At 35.5% G+C, this 16,221-nt stretch overlaps 1 protein-coding gene across 6 annotated transcripts in view; it reads left to right on the forward strand.

Moving 5' to 3' along the window:
• The window catches only part of UBR3 (ubiquitin protein ligase E3 component n-recognin 3), a 222,489-nt gene that overhangs the window by 152,468 nt on the left and 53,800 nt on the right, over positions 1 to 16,221 (forward strand). For 4 of the 6 annotated variants that reach the window (XM_082465326.1, XM_082465322.1, XM_082465321.1 and 1 more), the window contains 4 exons: positions 1,500 to 1,633; positions 4,364 to 4,474; positions 10,907 to 11,119; positions 12,308 to 12,444. In XM_082465326.1, coding sequence (XP_082321452.1) covers positions 1,500 to 1,633; positions 4,364 to 4,474; positions 10,907 to 11,119; positions 12,308 to 12,444 — 595 coding nt within the window. The remainder of the gene's footprint in view (positions 1 to 1,499; positions 1,634 to 4,363; positions 4,475 to 10,906; positions 11,120 to 12,307; positions 12,445 to 16,221) is intronic. The other 2 variants (XM_082465323.1, XM_082465325.1) reach the window with 1 other exon arrangement.

The raw sequence follows: 16,221 nt of genomic DNA on the forward strand, positions 1-16,221 counted from the left end.
TCAGCAGTGTATTAAGAGGATTATACATCATGGCTAATTATATTTTAGTTGCTAGCATCTACCTGCTTCTGTCTATTCTTTCTGTTGCTGCTGCCATAAATCTCCCCAAAACTTGGGGCCCACGGTGCTGTGCCTGATATTCCCTTCTCTAAGAATTGCTCTTCCCATGCTTATTGAATCTTAGAGTAATGTGTGGCACTGTATGCTTATATCCCCACTTCCTTTTTTTGCGTTATGATGTTTTATAATTATAAAAATACCTCTTTCCCAACTTTTCATTTTGAAGAGTTTTATATCTACAGGAAAGTTGAATACCCTTCACCTGTACTCACTGATTGTTAATATGTTGTCATATTTATGTTTTCTTTCCCATACTTATCTATACATACACACACACAGACACACACATGGCAGACATCATGACATTTTATCCCTAAATACTTTAGGATGTATCACCTAAGAACAAAGATATTCTTTTATATAACATCAGTACCATTATCATACCCAAGAAATTTAATATTAATAAAATCAAATAGTCTATGTTCAAATTCTCCCAATTGTCCCAATAATATTTTTTATAGCAGTTATATTTTTTTCTTGATCCAAGAGCCAAGCAAAGATCATGTGTTTGCATTTAGTTGTCATTTCCTGTTAGTCTCTAATCCAGAACAGTTTCTCCAGGCCCTTTTAAAAATTCTGAAGAGTTCGGGTCAGTTCTGTAGACTGTGTCATTTTCTGGATTTATGATTATTTCCCTATGATTAGATTCAAGTTAAACATTTTTGGCAAGGGCACTATTATGATGATGTTCCTTCCCGTTGCATCACATTAGGAGGCTCATAGTGACAGTTTGTTCCATTATTGGTGATGCTAACCAAGTTTAATCACTTCATCCGTATTCTATAGGATGATACATTGAGAGTCTAACATCATACCCTTTTACTTGATGTTCCCTGCCCGAATCAATGAAATGTGTTATCTGTTACTGTCATCATTCTTTTTGATTCTCAAATTTTCTCAAATTTGGCTAGTCAGAACTCCTTTAGGTCCTAATGACCTGCCCCCTCAGTGTTTGAATACCTCCTTACTCTTTATTACACACAATTCCAGGCTCACCTTGCACTTCTCCCGAACCCTGGACTTAGCTTTTCCTCCAGTGATACCTGTTTCCTTTTGGTGAAAAATAGTATATTTAGAAATGAAGTTTATTTGTACTGGTGAGTCATAACTTCTAGGCTTTTTCTTTCGATAGATTTTGGAAACCATCCAGAGTTCATACTCATATTTTGGTATTATTTTAGAAAATAAGTATTGCCATATGTAAAGCTTTATTTATTCTGTAGAAGAAAACTAGAATATCACTTTTTTTTTAGGTCTTTAAAAATATTGTAATGGTGAAAAACTGAGTGAAGCTTATGGTAAATAACTCTGCTTTTCTTGGTTTTATAAAGTCTACATGTAGGTTTTTTAATGAGCTCTTATCTCTGTTGTTAATGTAGTTTTGGGGCAGTGCCGTGACAACGTTGAGCCAAAAAAGTTGCCTATCACTGAAGAGGAGCAGATTTACCCTTGGGATACATGTGCAGCAGTTCATGACGTGAGGCTCTCATTATTACAGCGTTATTTTAAGGATGTAAGTAACCTTTTTTATTAAATGGTATTTTTGTCTGAAAAACTGATGGTTATTTCTCTCCAGAGTTTTATATTTTTTCTTCAACTTATTCAGTCAAAATATAACCCAGACCTAAGAGCATAATAATTTTGAAGGGGAGATCTAATAAAGGAGAGAAAAAGTAGGGTATCTCTTTCTTGCAGTCAGAATAGCTATTCATTTCTAGAAAAAAAATCTTTTTTGTAAAAAAGCTCTGAACTGGACTGAATCTCTGTTTTGCTTTTGTGAGTGACTGTGAGATTTTATTTCTACATTAATATTTTTGTGTACTTTCATAATGGTTATTTTATTTATAAATGGTGTGCTCCCTGGACTGTATACCTCTGGAGGTCTGGGGCCATTTCTTCTATTGGTTATCGTCCCCTCAGGGACTAGCACATGCTTGTGCCTCGTGGATGCTTACTGTATTTCAGTTTTGTAGCCAGACAGACCACACAGAGCAGAAGAGCTATCAGTGGACACTGATACTGATTATAGAATTAAACTGCATGAATTCTGCTCTCTTCATACCAAATGCATGCATTTTATAGAGTTGATGTGTAGAATTTCAGTCATGTAACATGGTATGTTTACTAGTGAAATTGGAAGTGTTATTGAGAGATATGACACAGTAGGGAGGGAACCTGAGCTTTGGAGTCAGATAGACTTAGGGTTGAACTTGGGCCCTACCACTTTTAACTGAGTGATCTTGGTCAGCTTTTCACTCCCTTTCTATAAAAAGGGATAAGACCACTTACTGTATGAAGTTTTAATAAATATTGAGGTTGTGAAGATTCAGTGTGAAACACAGCACAGTGGTGAGCACATTGTTGAATATAGGTCTTCCTAAAATATAGGTCTCATATTAGTAAGTGATTTCCTGCTTTTTTTGGCTCTAGCAGATTAAAATAAGACATCTAATAGTTACATAGACAAATGACCTACTATTTGCAGTTTTAAAAGCTAACTGCTTTTATTAAAAAGAAAGATTAATTACATTTTTATGATACATTGCCAAAGAGAGCAGCTTGTTTATTAGCTGCCTACCAACTGTTCTAAAATGATCTAATACCCAAATCTGCTTCTACTTCAAATGGCTCCAAAACATAAAACAGAGATGAACCGGTCTCTTGTTGTTTTTCTGATGTGTTAACAGTAGAAGCTAGCTCACCTGCTGTGAGTGTTTGATTTGTGCTGTTGCACGTCTTTGAATTGTCTGGGAAGGCATTTTACACTGTGTAATATTTTTAACTTTCAGATACTCATGAAGAGTCTTGATTTAATATTAGAACTCTGTTTACTATTGTTTAAAGATGATTTGGTCATCTTACATTATAATGTATAAATTTTTTTCCAACATAAAAATAAAATTTAATTGTTTACTCAGTTTTGATGGCTCTCAGATCTTTCATCATATGCTGTCATGTTAGACCTCGTGCGTAATATTGCGCTGGCTTGGCCATCTATTTGCTACAGACTCTAGAGGGTGAACTTAAGTTCAGGCTGAAATGCTGTTTGACAGAGGCCAAATGAAATTCAAAGAAAATTACTTTAGGAGGAAAAATCTAATAAGCCTGTTTATAGGTTGAAGGGAAGGAATTAGCAGAGAAGAATTTGAAAGAGAAAGAGAAGATGAAAGCAATTAACTTTTAAAACAAATTTCAAAAGGGTATGTAGTTTGCTTATATAATCTGGGTCCCTTTTTTGTTGTTTATTATATTAAACCCTTGTAAACGTTTAGTCACTTTTTGGGGTTATTCTCATGACCACATTTGTACTTTAGAAAGATGTGTGCAGGATGCATCATGGAGACAAGAAACTTTATTTAAGAACCCTGTCCCCACAGCAAATGACACAGGCTTGCGAGGACAGGCCAAAATCATGAATTATTTAGGAGATGGATTTCATATGGTTTGGGAACCGATTCTGTGGTGTGAAGGAAAGGGGGTGATGTAGAATAACTTGTAGCTTTCTGGTTTGGTGACTAAACAGATGTGGAGTTTTTAAACCAATAGGAAGCGAAAAATTCATAGAGAAAATGAAAGTTTTTGACACATTGGTTTTACGTTATCTGAGGGACCTCAAATTGGAGATTTCTGGTTGGCAGCTGAACATTTTTATCTGGCACTCAGGCAAGAGACCCAGGCTTGGAGGGTAGTTGAATTTACTGATTAAGTCACTCAGGGAGAATAGTTTTAATAAGAGAATAGCACTAAGAATAGAACCTTGAGGAATTTAAACATTTGAAGGGGCAGACGAAGAAAGAAAAGTCTTAAAAGGAGGCCTAAACCAAATGGTTAAAGAGATTGGAAAAAAACCAAAAGAGAGTAGCATTATGGAAGCTAGAGGGAAGTAGGTGCTTTAAGAAGGCAGTTGTTAAGGTTAGATATCACAGAGAAATCAAGTACCATGTCGAACAGGTAAAATAATCAGTAGCAGTATAGTTTATTATATCTTACGGGGTAGAGAAAGGCTAGTTAATAATTATTCTCTTTCATTATGAGTATAGTTATTTGGAAGCTAAAACTCTGTTCCAAGTTTAAAGATATTGCCTCAGGGCTGTCAAGTCAGGTGTTTCTTTACATCACAGAAATACAAAGCTCACATTAGTATAACAATATGAAATCTTTGAGAGGTTTATGTGGATTTGTTTAGATATGTTTCTACTTCTTTAAAATTAATTGTATTTTGTCCTTTTCTTTTTTTTTTAAGAGTTCTTGTCTCTTGGCAGTATCAATTGGCTGGGAAGGAGGTGTTTATGTACAAACCTGTGGCCACACATTACATATAGACTGTCATAAATCTTATATGGAATCATTACGGGTAAGTCAGTTGAAACATTTTAAAGGTGTATGTGTCTTTCCAGGTATTAAATATTTTTACAGTATATACATCCTAATTCATCTTGGGTGATTATGGTTGCCATTTGGACTGTTCAGCCTCACATTTCCTTGACCTCTTCAATTTTAAGGATTTCATTTTTTTACTTCACATTAGCAACTTACTTCCACAGCTATAATTTTAGACTTTGCTATTCCAGCTCAAAAATAGTAGGCTTTAACATCCTACCATATCGTTATGTGATTATTCTTCAAAGTCTCTTATTTTTACTCTTATTAGTGTGTTTTCTGACCTCAAGATCTCTAGTCCTTTAGCCCCTTGCATTTTCCTAGTACACTAGCTCTTTCCTTGCCTCACTTTCTTGTACTATGCCCATTCGCTCTTAATACCAGTCATTTAATCCACCTCCTTTGATTTTATACCCAGTCAGCTAGCACTGTTAGGAAAATCATAAAACTAGGTGAACTGGTACCTCCACAAATCCGTGGTTTCTTAGAATAGTGGCTTAGATTGGGGTCGTGGACTGTAGATATTGCTTATCAATTCATTTACCTGTCTTTGATCAGTTTCCTCTCCTAGTCTCCTTAGCAGCTATTCCAGACCTTTGCCTCCTCTATCCCAGACTCTTTGCCTAAATCCCAAGATGCCTTTCCTCTCATCAGATCTGTCTCTTCCTATGGCACCAAGACAACAGTGGCTGTCTGTCACATACTACCTTAGCTTCCTACCTTGCGTTTCTGTTCCCCGATAAGTGACTGCATCCCAGCTAATCCTTTCTTTTTCACTTTTTAAAAAAATTAATTAATTAATTTATTTTTTGGCTGCGTTGGGTCTTCATTGCTGTGTGCAGGCTTTCTCTAGTTGCGGCGAGCAGGGGCTACTCTTCATTGCAGTGCGCGGGCTTCTCGTTGCGGTGACTTCTCTTGTTGCGGAGCACGGGCTCTAGGGTGCACAGGCTTCAGTAGTTGTGGCACGTGGGCTCTAGAACGCAGGCTCAGTAGTTGTGGTGCACGGGCTTAGTTGCTCCATGGCCTGTGGGATCTTCCCGGACCAGGGCTCCAACCTGTGTCCCCTGCATTGGCAGGCGGATTCTTAACAACTGCGCCACCAGGGAAGTCCCCTCTTTTTTACTTTTGAGGGTAGTATTCCTTTTTCTGTTCAAGAATAATTTTCTGTTTATGCTCTAGTTTTCCTTTCTCCCCATCACCTCAGGGGCCTTGGTCTATCAGTAAGTAACCTCTTTTTCTTCTGTGTCTTCAGTTTTTCTGCCCATTCTGTCTCTTCATTTCAGTTCATAAAGATGCTCAAGCCTCTGGCATTCAAAATTCCTTCCCTTGACCTTGCATTCCCATGTAGCTGCAGTCTTTCTTTTTCTCTCAGCTCAACTTCTTAAAAGCATGGCCTACCCTATTCCCAGATTCCTAACTCAGAAGCAGAAGAGTTCTCTTTTTCCCTTCCTACTCCTTACCTCTCACATTAAGTCACATAACAAATTCTATTGATTCCATTTCCTAAATCTCACTTGACTACATTCTGCCTACATTATTCCCACTTCTTTTTTGCGTATGCCTTCATCTTTCATCTTGACTATTGCAATTGCTTTCTTATCAGTTTCCTTATTCCAAGTCTAATTTATTCATTACATCGATCTTTCTAAAATGTAAATCTGGTGACAAGTTGTTGGCTTAAAAATTCTTTACTGATTTCTTCCTGTTGGGGTAAAGTTCACTCTTCTTTGAATGGCATTCAAGGCACTCCATGATCTGGGCTTGCATGTTACTTTAGCTTTGTCTTCCATCAATTCAACATTAATAAACTAATTAATAGTTACTTAAGCACATTATGCATTTTTCATACTTCTGTATTCAGTCAATCTTTCAACAAATATTTATTCAGTGCCTACAGTGTTCCAGGCACTGTGATAGACATTGGGGATACATCAGTGAATAAGACAGTTTCTTCCCTCAAGGAATTTACTATGCATTGTGTGAGACAGAAATAAACAAATTGTTGTGGTATAGGTGCTAAGAGTTATGAGGTATGCACAGGGTCTTATTGGGACATCTGCAAGTTCCAGAATTTGATGAAGTAAGGTGCTTGAGTGATAAGAGAGAAGACTGGAGAAGTAATTAGGGGTTATATTGTAAAGGGTCTTGTGGTCCATGTAAGGAATTTGTACTTTAGACAGATTCCTTACAGAGAGCCATTAAAACCATTTAAGACTCTTAAGCAGAGAGATGACATTCAGAAAGGTTATTGTGGTGGTTGTGTAGATTTTAGGGTGTGAGATTGCAGGAGAATAAGAAAGAATATGGTGATAGCATATATTATTTAGGAGGTAAGAGATGATGGTGGCTTGGGCTTAGTCATGGCAGTGAAGATGGAGAAGAGGTTAGAGAGTTGAAATTTTTTTTTTTTTAACATCTTTATTGGAGTATAATTGCTTTACAATTGTGTGTTAGTTTCTGCTTTATAACAAAGTGAGTCAGCTATACATACACATATATCCCCATATCTCTTCCCTCTTGCATTTCCCTCCCTCCCACCCTCCCTATCCCACCCCTCTAGGTGGTCACAAAGCACCGAGCTGATCTCCCTGTGCTATGCGGCTGCTTCCCACTAGTTATCAATTTTACATTTGGTAGTGTATGTCCATGTCACTCTCTCACTTTGTCCCAGCTTACCCTTCCCCCTCCCCACGTCCTCAAGTCCATTCTCTAGTAGGTCTGCGTCTTTATTCCCATCCTGCCCCTAGGTTCTTCATAACCTTTTTTTTTTTTTTTTTAGATTCCATATATATGTGTTCGCATACGGTATTTGTTTTTCTCTTTCTGACTTACTTCATTCTGTATGACAGACTATAGGTCCACCCACCTCACTACAAATAACTCAATTTTGTTTCTCTTTATGGCTGAGTAATATTCCATTGTGTATATGTGCCACATCTTCTTCATTCATCTGTCGATGGACACTTAGGTTGCTTGAAATATATTTAGAGAAGGATTTTCTAGACTTGGTGAGAGATTGCATGTGGAGCATAAGAGGGAGGAAAGAATTAAGGTAAGAGGTGATGGTGGTCACTGAAAGATTTTGATTGGGAATAAGTATCTTACATTAGGTAGATCATACTGGCAGTGATATGGTTGGGAGACTAGTTAGGAGATATTAGCAAAGGGAGTAGAAGGAAGAAAGTGGGTGGAAGGACTGATGGGATTTATTAATCAGATATTTGGGGTGGGAGAAGGCAGGAAGCTGAAGGAGCTGCTGTTGCAGGCGAATGGGGCAGGCACGAGAGGATGGTCAATGTCCCAGGTCTCGGGCATGTCCCTGGAGCAGACCGCCAAGTGAGGGTCCTTGGCTTTGTTCAGGAAAGAATTCGAGAGCGAGCCATAATAAAGTGAAAGGGATTTATTCAGGGAAGTACACATTCCATAGGCAGAATGCAGTCCTTCTCAGAGGGTGAGAGCACCCTGGGGTATAGGGGTGGTTAGTTTTTATGGACTGGGAATTTCATAGGCTAGCAAGTGGGAGGATTATTCCAACTATTTTGGGGCAGGGGTGGGGATTTCCAGGAATTGGGCCATCACCCACTTTTTGGCCTTTTATGGTTAGCCTTGGGATTGTCATGGCACTGGTGGGTGTGTCATTTAGCATATGCTAATGTATTAAAGTGAGCATATAATGAGGCTCAAGGTCTACTGGAAGTCGAATCTTACACCATCTTGGACCTAGTTGGTTCTAACCAGTTTGTCGTATCCTCAACAGCTGTGTCGTTCTTTTAAAGGTTGTGCCCTGCCCCCTTTCCTCCTGTCTCACTGCCATGACCCTCTTCTTTCTGAAGTAGGAGGTGTAGCTTTATGTTCCTAGAGTAGAGGGGGCAAAGCTGGGGTAGGTAAAGGGACTTGACAAGTGAGGAGACGGTTTAGAAAAACCACTTTGGAATTGGGTGAAAGAATGCTTCATAGGATGTTGGAGAAAGATTGCCAGGAAGTATTCAGGGCTAAGTTGAGGTGGGAAGCAGTTTGTAGCAAGAAGCTACTTCAGTTTTCTCTAACAGCACTCAGTTTGAATGGAGAATTGGAAGTCATACACTGGATTAATTTTGTATGAAGATTTTGTTTAGGTGTGTATCATAGCAGGACATATGGAGGGAGAACGAGAAGTGTTGAGAGTTTTTAAAATGATATATCATGGTGTATGGTAGGATAGGAAAGACCGTATAAACTGAGGAAAAAAGGCAGGGACTAAAAGAGATAGGAGTTGACAGAATATAAGATGTTTGAATTAAATATTTTCAGATATGGACAATTTTTGGCCATTACAAGATAAGGGTGTGGTCATGGTAACAGGTGCTAGGGTAGAGTGGAGGTCAAAGCCATTGGAGTTGATGAAGTCAAGGAGCTAAGGGACTAAGATATAAGATTGGTTGTCTACATACATTGAAATTGTGTATGAGGATGGCAGGACTTGGAGTGATGAGGAAAACTGATCTAGGTACCGAAGTCTTCAGATATTAAGGGCAATGGATGACAGTAAAAAGGAAGGAAAAAGGGGTGATCTCACTAAATGGCATGAGCCACACTGAGAATGCAAGAGTAATGATCTTGAGCCAGCACTGGAGATGAGAAGGATACTGAGGTTTGAGAGATGTGGAAAAATGAGCAGTGCCTAGTTGAGAGGGCTTCTGGTGATGCTTCAGGAAAGAACCTAGTTTCAGTCAAGGCTAGGATGAGGACCTAGCATTCTTTAAAATTATGGCTACAGGGAAGCTTATCATAGAATGTCCTTCAACGACCAGGACCCTTGCCCCAACCTTTTAGTAAACTCCTCTTATATATCTTTAAAACTTATTTCACAAGTCTTCTTTGGGAAGCCTTCTCTGTTGCATTTATCACACTATTGTTATAATTTGTTTCTATTTGCTTTTAAATTGTCAGTACCTTAAATGAAGATGTCTCGTAACTCTTTTTGCTGTCACATGGTGCAGTATTTGACACATGATAGGAGCTTAGCATTTGTTTGTAGAATTGGATTTAAGAAGACATGGTGTTAGATTTTTAAGGAATTGAAAACATAAGTGTCACAGAGTAAAAAAAAAAAAATAGAATTCAGTTCTTTTGGCCAAAGTACTTGAAATCCAAGATACAGTGAAATGAACACTAAATTGAAGAGTTGGGAAACCTAAGTTCATTCTGACATTGTCATTAACTACCTTTGTAACCATGGGCAAATAAATTCATTTTTTCTTCTTTGTATCCTTTTTTCTCATTATTTTTGTCTTATTAGTAATGATGGTCATATTGTAGCATTCATACATATATTAGTACATTAAAAACATATTTTGAGATAAAGCATTAGGTTAGTGGCAGAATAAGAGAGACTGCTGGAAAAAAAGAGTAAGATAGTGGTTAGGACTACACAATAGAAGTAGCCTGAAAGAGCAAAATACACGTGGGTGGTGTCAGGCAAAAGAAAGGAACAAATATAGCAGCCTGGATTCCTGCCTTAAATCCTGGTTAGTTAGCATGAATTGCAACCTCTCATGAGCAAGAGTTTCCTCCTAAGCATATGTGCTTTGTGTGTCTCTGTTTCAAAAATTCTCATTTTTCTTCCTTCTCCTATCAGGAACATCTGAAGGAGAGGATGTTAAATTAATTCCCCTCCTTATCACCCTTATGTTCTGAGTATTCTAACTAAATCTTTCCCCTATCCATTAAACCTAAACAAACTCACTGCATCAAGTCCAATCAGTTGTGTTCGGCCATTAGACACCTTGGAAGACACACTACATTTTTTTTGTTGTTTTTTTTTGTTTTTTTTTTTTAACATCTTTATTGAAGTATAACTGCCTTACAATGGTGTGTCAGCTTCTGCTTTATAACAAAGTGAATCAGTTATACATATACAATATGTTCCCATTTCTCTTCCCTCTTGCGTCTCCCTCCCTCCCACCCTCACACACTACATTTTTTTAGGCTTAAATACTCTCAAAAGCTGTCTATCCGACATCAAATAACATGAGCACTGGGAGAATCTTTCCAGTAGTCACTTATAGGTGAAGAAAACAGGGGCATGGGGTAAGAGGAAGGTGATTCACTTTAATGTGGCCTGCTTTTTGAGTTATTCTCTATCTTAAATCCACATTTCAGATTGATTGCATCATTATTTAAATGTTTCATACTGAGAGAAGAATAGGATACTTAAGCAGTTCATTGGTGATGGCAAGTGTTGCATGATTGCCATGATGTAAGAAGTGATTTGATAATCTTCAGTTAAATGATTTTATGCTTTTATGACATGTATTAGAGGTCCTTTTTTGTATGGTTCATTTATTTACTATAAAATGTAGTGGTGTTAATTTTGTTTTCTGTAAACGTGTGCATCATATAGCTGTATGTTTGTTTCATCTTTTAGAATGACCAGGTTCTTCAGGGCTTCTCAGTGGACAAAGGAGAATTCACATGTCCTCTCTGTAGGCAGTTTGCTAACAGTGTTCTTCCTTGTTATCCTGGAAGCAATGTCGAAAACAACCTTTGGCAACGTCCTAGTAACAAAAGCATACAAGATCTCATAAAGGAAGTGGAGGAGCTGCAGGGACGTCCGGGAGCTTTCCCAGTAAGCATCAGTGTAAGGCAGAAATATCCTGGTTAACTCAGCTCTGCTTTTCAGCTTTAATTTTTGTTCTATTTCTAAATTACTCTGGACCTTATATATTTAGTAGAAATTGCTTTTAGAGGTTTTACTCTTCTGTTGGTGGTTATTAAAAACAAAAATGAGAGTAATAGAACAAATTATTACTAAAGGCTATGCTTTTCCTTAGTCTACATTGTTATAGTTTTAATATACATCTTCCAGATCATGAAATATCCTATAAGCTTAGATATGGTTATGTTGAAATATTTAAAAACAAAGTCCAGCATTATATAGATGTATCTTGAAATGTAAAGCACAATCTAATCATTTAAAAATATGCCCATTAGGTATATTAAAATTTAGATGATGTATTTACACACACACATGCAAACTTTCTGTGTGTGTAATTATAGACTTACACATACATTTGTGTGTATGTGTGTGTGTATTAGCGAGAGAAAATATTGTATATATGATCGAACCATAAGTCAGTCTATTTTACTGTGAGATTTGGTCTAAGTGAACCCATCTTTTATCTCATCCAGTAGGATTTATTTGATTTAAATTCTTAAATATTTCACCTTCATTATAGATTTATGTTATGGTCCCTGAGAGGAGTGACAGCCATGCCCAGTATATGCAGTAAATTTATGAAAACTATGAATATCTGACTTTTTTAACAGAAATTCATAGTTTAAAGCTAATCAGAAAGATTCATCTCCTTTCCTCAATTGAAGACTAATTTTTGAGTCTATGTGTTTTTTTTTTTCTTTTCTAAATCCAGATTTTTATGTGATTAAAATATGCTTAAAGTAAGGGACATCAATATTAATCTTGAAAAAATGAGCTTAAATGAAATATTTTTTTAAAGCATGGAAACTGTTCTAAGATATTTTAATGACATACACTCATTTGTTTAGAGTATAGTTTGTGTGGTTAATTCATGGTTGGATCACAATATAAAATTAGAATAAAAGGTCCCTAAAATAAGAGAAAATACCTCTTGATCTGTTTTATCTTTGTGCACTTAATATATTTATGGTGCATAGCTAATGTACATCTGTTTTGACTTTTAAACCTTAATTTCCTAGTGTGCTCATACAATAAACAATGTAGTGTTAGACTATTATTAGAGAAAATGAATATACATAAACTTTATATGTATGTTTGTGTTTTTTACAGTCAGAAACCAACTTAAGTAAAGAAATGGAATCTGTAATGAAAGATATCAAAAATACCACTCAGAAGAAATATAGAGACTATAGCAAGACTCCAGGCTCACCAGATAATGATTTTCTCTTTATGTATTCTGTTGCTAGGTAGGTATACATAGTATATACTTTTATATTTACTTAATGTTAATAGTTTATTTTATTTTATTTCTCATTCATATTTATTTGAAAAAAGGTTGCATATTTTTAATGTTGGTTGAAATGATGGCTAGTTTTAGAACCTGCTAGAGGGTCTGTAAAAGTAGAGTTTTCCTTCATTTTTCTGAGGAGTTTTTATTTTAATGGAATATTAGTTTAAGTATTATTAAGCATTATAGGATATATGAGGAAAAGTATATTATTAACATTTGGGACAGATGTCTACCTCAAAGCATGTGAGTATTATATATGAAGGGTGTTGTTAAGAAATCACTGTTTAAGCCCTGTCAAAAAAGTGATAATACTAAGAACTAAAACATTGTAATATGTTAAATAGTTCTAATTTATAAAAAAATAAGAACAGTAAGAAGAACTAACTTTGTTTGTTTTAAGCTCATGCAAGATCTAGTAATGTCCTAGAAGACTATAGGTGGTTTAGAAAATCAGATAAAGGAGAGGAAACAAGAGAACAGGCATGTTCTAAACTTCTGTGAGTAGCTACCAGCATCTCAAGAAAACAGAGGTAAATGCTTCTCATCTTTCAGATTAGGTAGAAATAGTCTAATCTACTGAGTAGGTGTTCAATACCTAAGAAATAATTCCGAATAGGAATTTTAGAAAACTTAATTGAATGAAAATGGAGAACCGTAAAAAAAAAATATAGGAGAGAAGCAGGCACAATTGTAAACACATTCTGCCAGATCTGATATTGTAGACCCTTGGATATCTCTAGAAGCATACTTCGTATTTTGTTCAAGTAGTATTGTAATAGGTAAGATTTAGAGAAATAACGTGACTTGAAGTCATGCAACAAATTAGTGGTAGAGTAGGACTAGAACTCAGATTTCTTGAGCTGAGGTATAGTGTTCTTTTAATTACTGTTCTCCTTTTTCCTCTCCTTAGTTCAACTTTTATAAGTCATATATACATGAAGTTCATCATGACCATTCTCTCTGCCCCATTCCTGGAACAGAGGGTAACAAAAGAGTGAATGAACTATGTACTCTTTTGAACCCAGGAAAAATGGAACCAGGCTTAAGAAAATTACAGCAAGCAAGTTAGACCTCAGGATAAGGAAACATTAGTTTTTGGTCTAAGAATGCAAATGCTGGACATGGATTGATGTAAAAGGATCTAATGGATTGGGAAGTAACTAGTCTGTGTATTCCTAGTCTATTGTTATTTATCTAGAATGCTTTGGGGGAAGATATAACAGTTAATTTAACATTTTGTCTCTGAAGAGTTACCAATTACATACTTGCAATAAAATATACTTTATATGAAAACTAAATTGAATATAATTTAATTTTGCCAGGTTTCAAGGTTTTATAAAGTTCTATACAATATTATGGTAATAATGTTGTAGAAAAGTGACATGGATGTAGACCAACTCAATGCATGTATATACACACACATATTTATGTCACTTGTGCATTTATGCCTTTGATTTTATTAGTATTGACCTTGTAAGAAAATCCTGGTTGAATGGGAATGATCTGTACATGGAATTTTGCTGTAGTATGATAAATCAAATAATTTGATTTAAATTTAGTTTGGTAGAAGTTTTGGATTCCTATTTCTTTGTTTAAATATATAAATAATTTATAGAATATATATATAATTTTTTAATAGAAATATTTATAGAAAGCTTGCTGTGATAATGGGAGACTTTTTGAATCAACATATTTTTGTTTTTCTCTTTTATATAGAAGCAGGGACAGATGTCAAATGTTATTTACTAAGGGTGTATATAGAGAAGTGGAGAAAATATGCTCTCCCATCCTCCCATCCTTCTCTGATCCTTAGTGGTAAACTCTAAAGCAACAATATAATGATTCCAAAAGTGAAAGTATATAACCTTTAAAAACGTTATCCTTGGTTAAAATTACTCAGGGCGTTGCAATGTTCTCACAGTGAGATTGCATGCCTTCTCTAAGTTTTACTTAATCATTAAAAAGAAACACAAAAACCAAATTGACTCAAAAATTAACAAAAACATGAGTTAAAGGAAAAAAGCATGTGTATTCTATTTGAATAAGATGTAACTTTTTCAAGGTAGGAAACCAGGTCTTTACAGTTATCTTCTGCCTGGCATATAACCTTGTTTCATTAAATACTTATGGTTACAGATTATGATCATTTTTATGCCTAAAAGGTAGTCATTGAAATATTTAGCAGTATTTAAAATGGTTAAGTAAGTAAAATATTTAGAAGTAAAATTAATTTCAGTTATTTAACTTTTGAATTAAATGTTGTGATTCTTAAATGTATAGTTCCTTAGAACGTGCAAATGTATTTGTATTTGACATTAGTAATTTGAATGGGCTACAACCCTAGTTTCCCAGGACTGAATTTCTCCCAGCTGAATAAGTAATTTTGTTTGCTCTTTGGGGAGCTTAAATTTTTTGATGTTTAGAAACAAAATATTTCTAGTGGGTAACTAGCGTGTAAAGCTGTGTCCTTTAATAATTGTTTTTGAGCTATTTTTTATTTTTTGGTAGGACAATATGTATCTCTTTGTTTTTTAATTTTATTTGCAAGGTGAAGCCTTGGAGGATTTTCTGAGGGCAGCAAAGAAGAAATTGTTGGAATGATCTCTTTTTGTTGCATTAAAATTAATCAAAATTACTATATTCAAGTTTTAATGTATTTCCAAAAAACATTCTATTGCAAATATCAGTCATTCAAATGGATTATGGAAAATTAATTTTGGAGAAGAAAGCTTTCTTCACTTCAATGCCAATTCATTATTTCATTATTGAAACAATGAATCACACTAATTTGAGTAATTGATTTTTCCAAAGATTTTGGACCCAAGTTATGTATAGCCTAGAGTTATTAGTAAGTAGCACTTAGCCTGTATGTGTGAGAAACATGGAAATGGAAAGAAGGTGAAATGTGAGTAACTGAGATGTAGATGGAGAGACATCTTTAAGTCATAAGTGGGTAAACTGTTCAGTAGAGTGAATGCAGCTTGCTTTATACATTAGTTGCATTATAAGTTTAAACTTTATAAACTAATTATGTTTGAAATAAGAAGAATGCTTGCTAAAACACCAAATTATGAATCCTTTTTAAAACTAAAGGAAGGGTCAACAAGATAAAGATAATAAACTGCAGGGATTAGAGAATCTTATCACTGGCTACATATCAAAACAAAGAGGTGTTCAGGTCCTGGGAATTTTTTGAGCACTTTGCTATGTACCATCAGTGATATAGAAGCTGCATCTGAAATGGTCCCTGGTCTCCAGGAACTTACAGTTTAGTTGGAGAAACAAAACTAATATACATCAATCTGTATAAAACAATATAATTTTTTTTAACTTATAAAATATTTAAAAATATAAATATTAAAAATATATATATATTTTAAATGGATATATTGAGAAAGTGCTGTAGAACTTCAAAAGGGAAGATGAGCAATTTGAAATATAAAGTGTGTAGAAGCGCTTCTTTCCTGTTCCAAGAAAAGGGAGTTAGTTCTCCCTAACTCTTGGAGGAGTTAGAGCTTGAGCTGAGTATTCGATAATATAGGCCAGGCCATGGTATGGATGAAGATCTTTTCTTCTCTGAGAAATTGAATTAATTGGTCATCTAGTAGGGGTAGGCTCAGGCCTTGAACCCACACTATACCAGTATGTATTTGAGTCTCTGTGTGTGTGTGTTTGTACACACGTTTGTTTTTCAAATTATAGCTCTAAAAATATGTTAGTGCCAAACGAGGGG

The sequence above is a fragment of the Balaenoptera physalus genome (genome assembly GCF_965194825.1).
Source record: "Balaenoptera physalus genome assembly, chromosome: 6".
Taxonomy (NCBI): domain Eukaryota; kingdom Metazoa; phylum Chordata; class Mammalia; order Artiodactyla; family Balaenopteridae; genus Balaenoptera; species Balaenoptera physalus.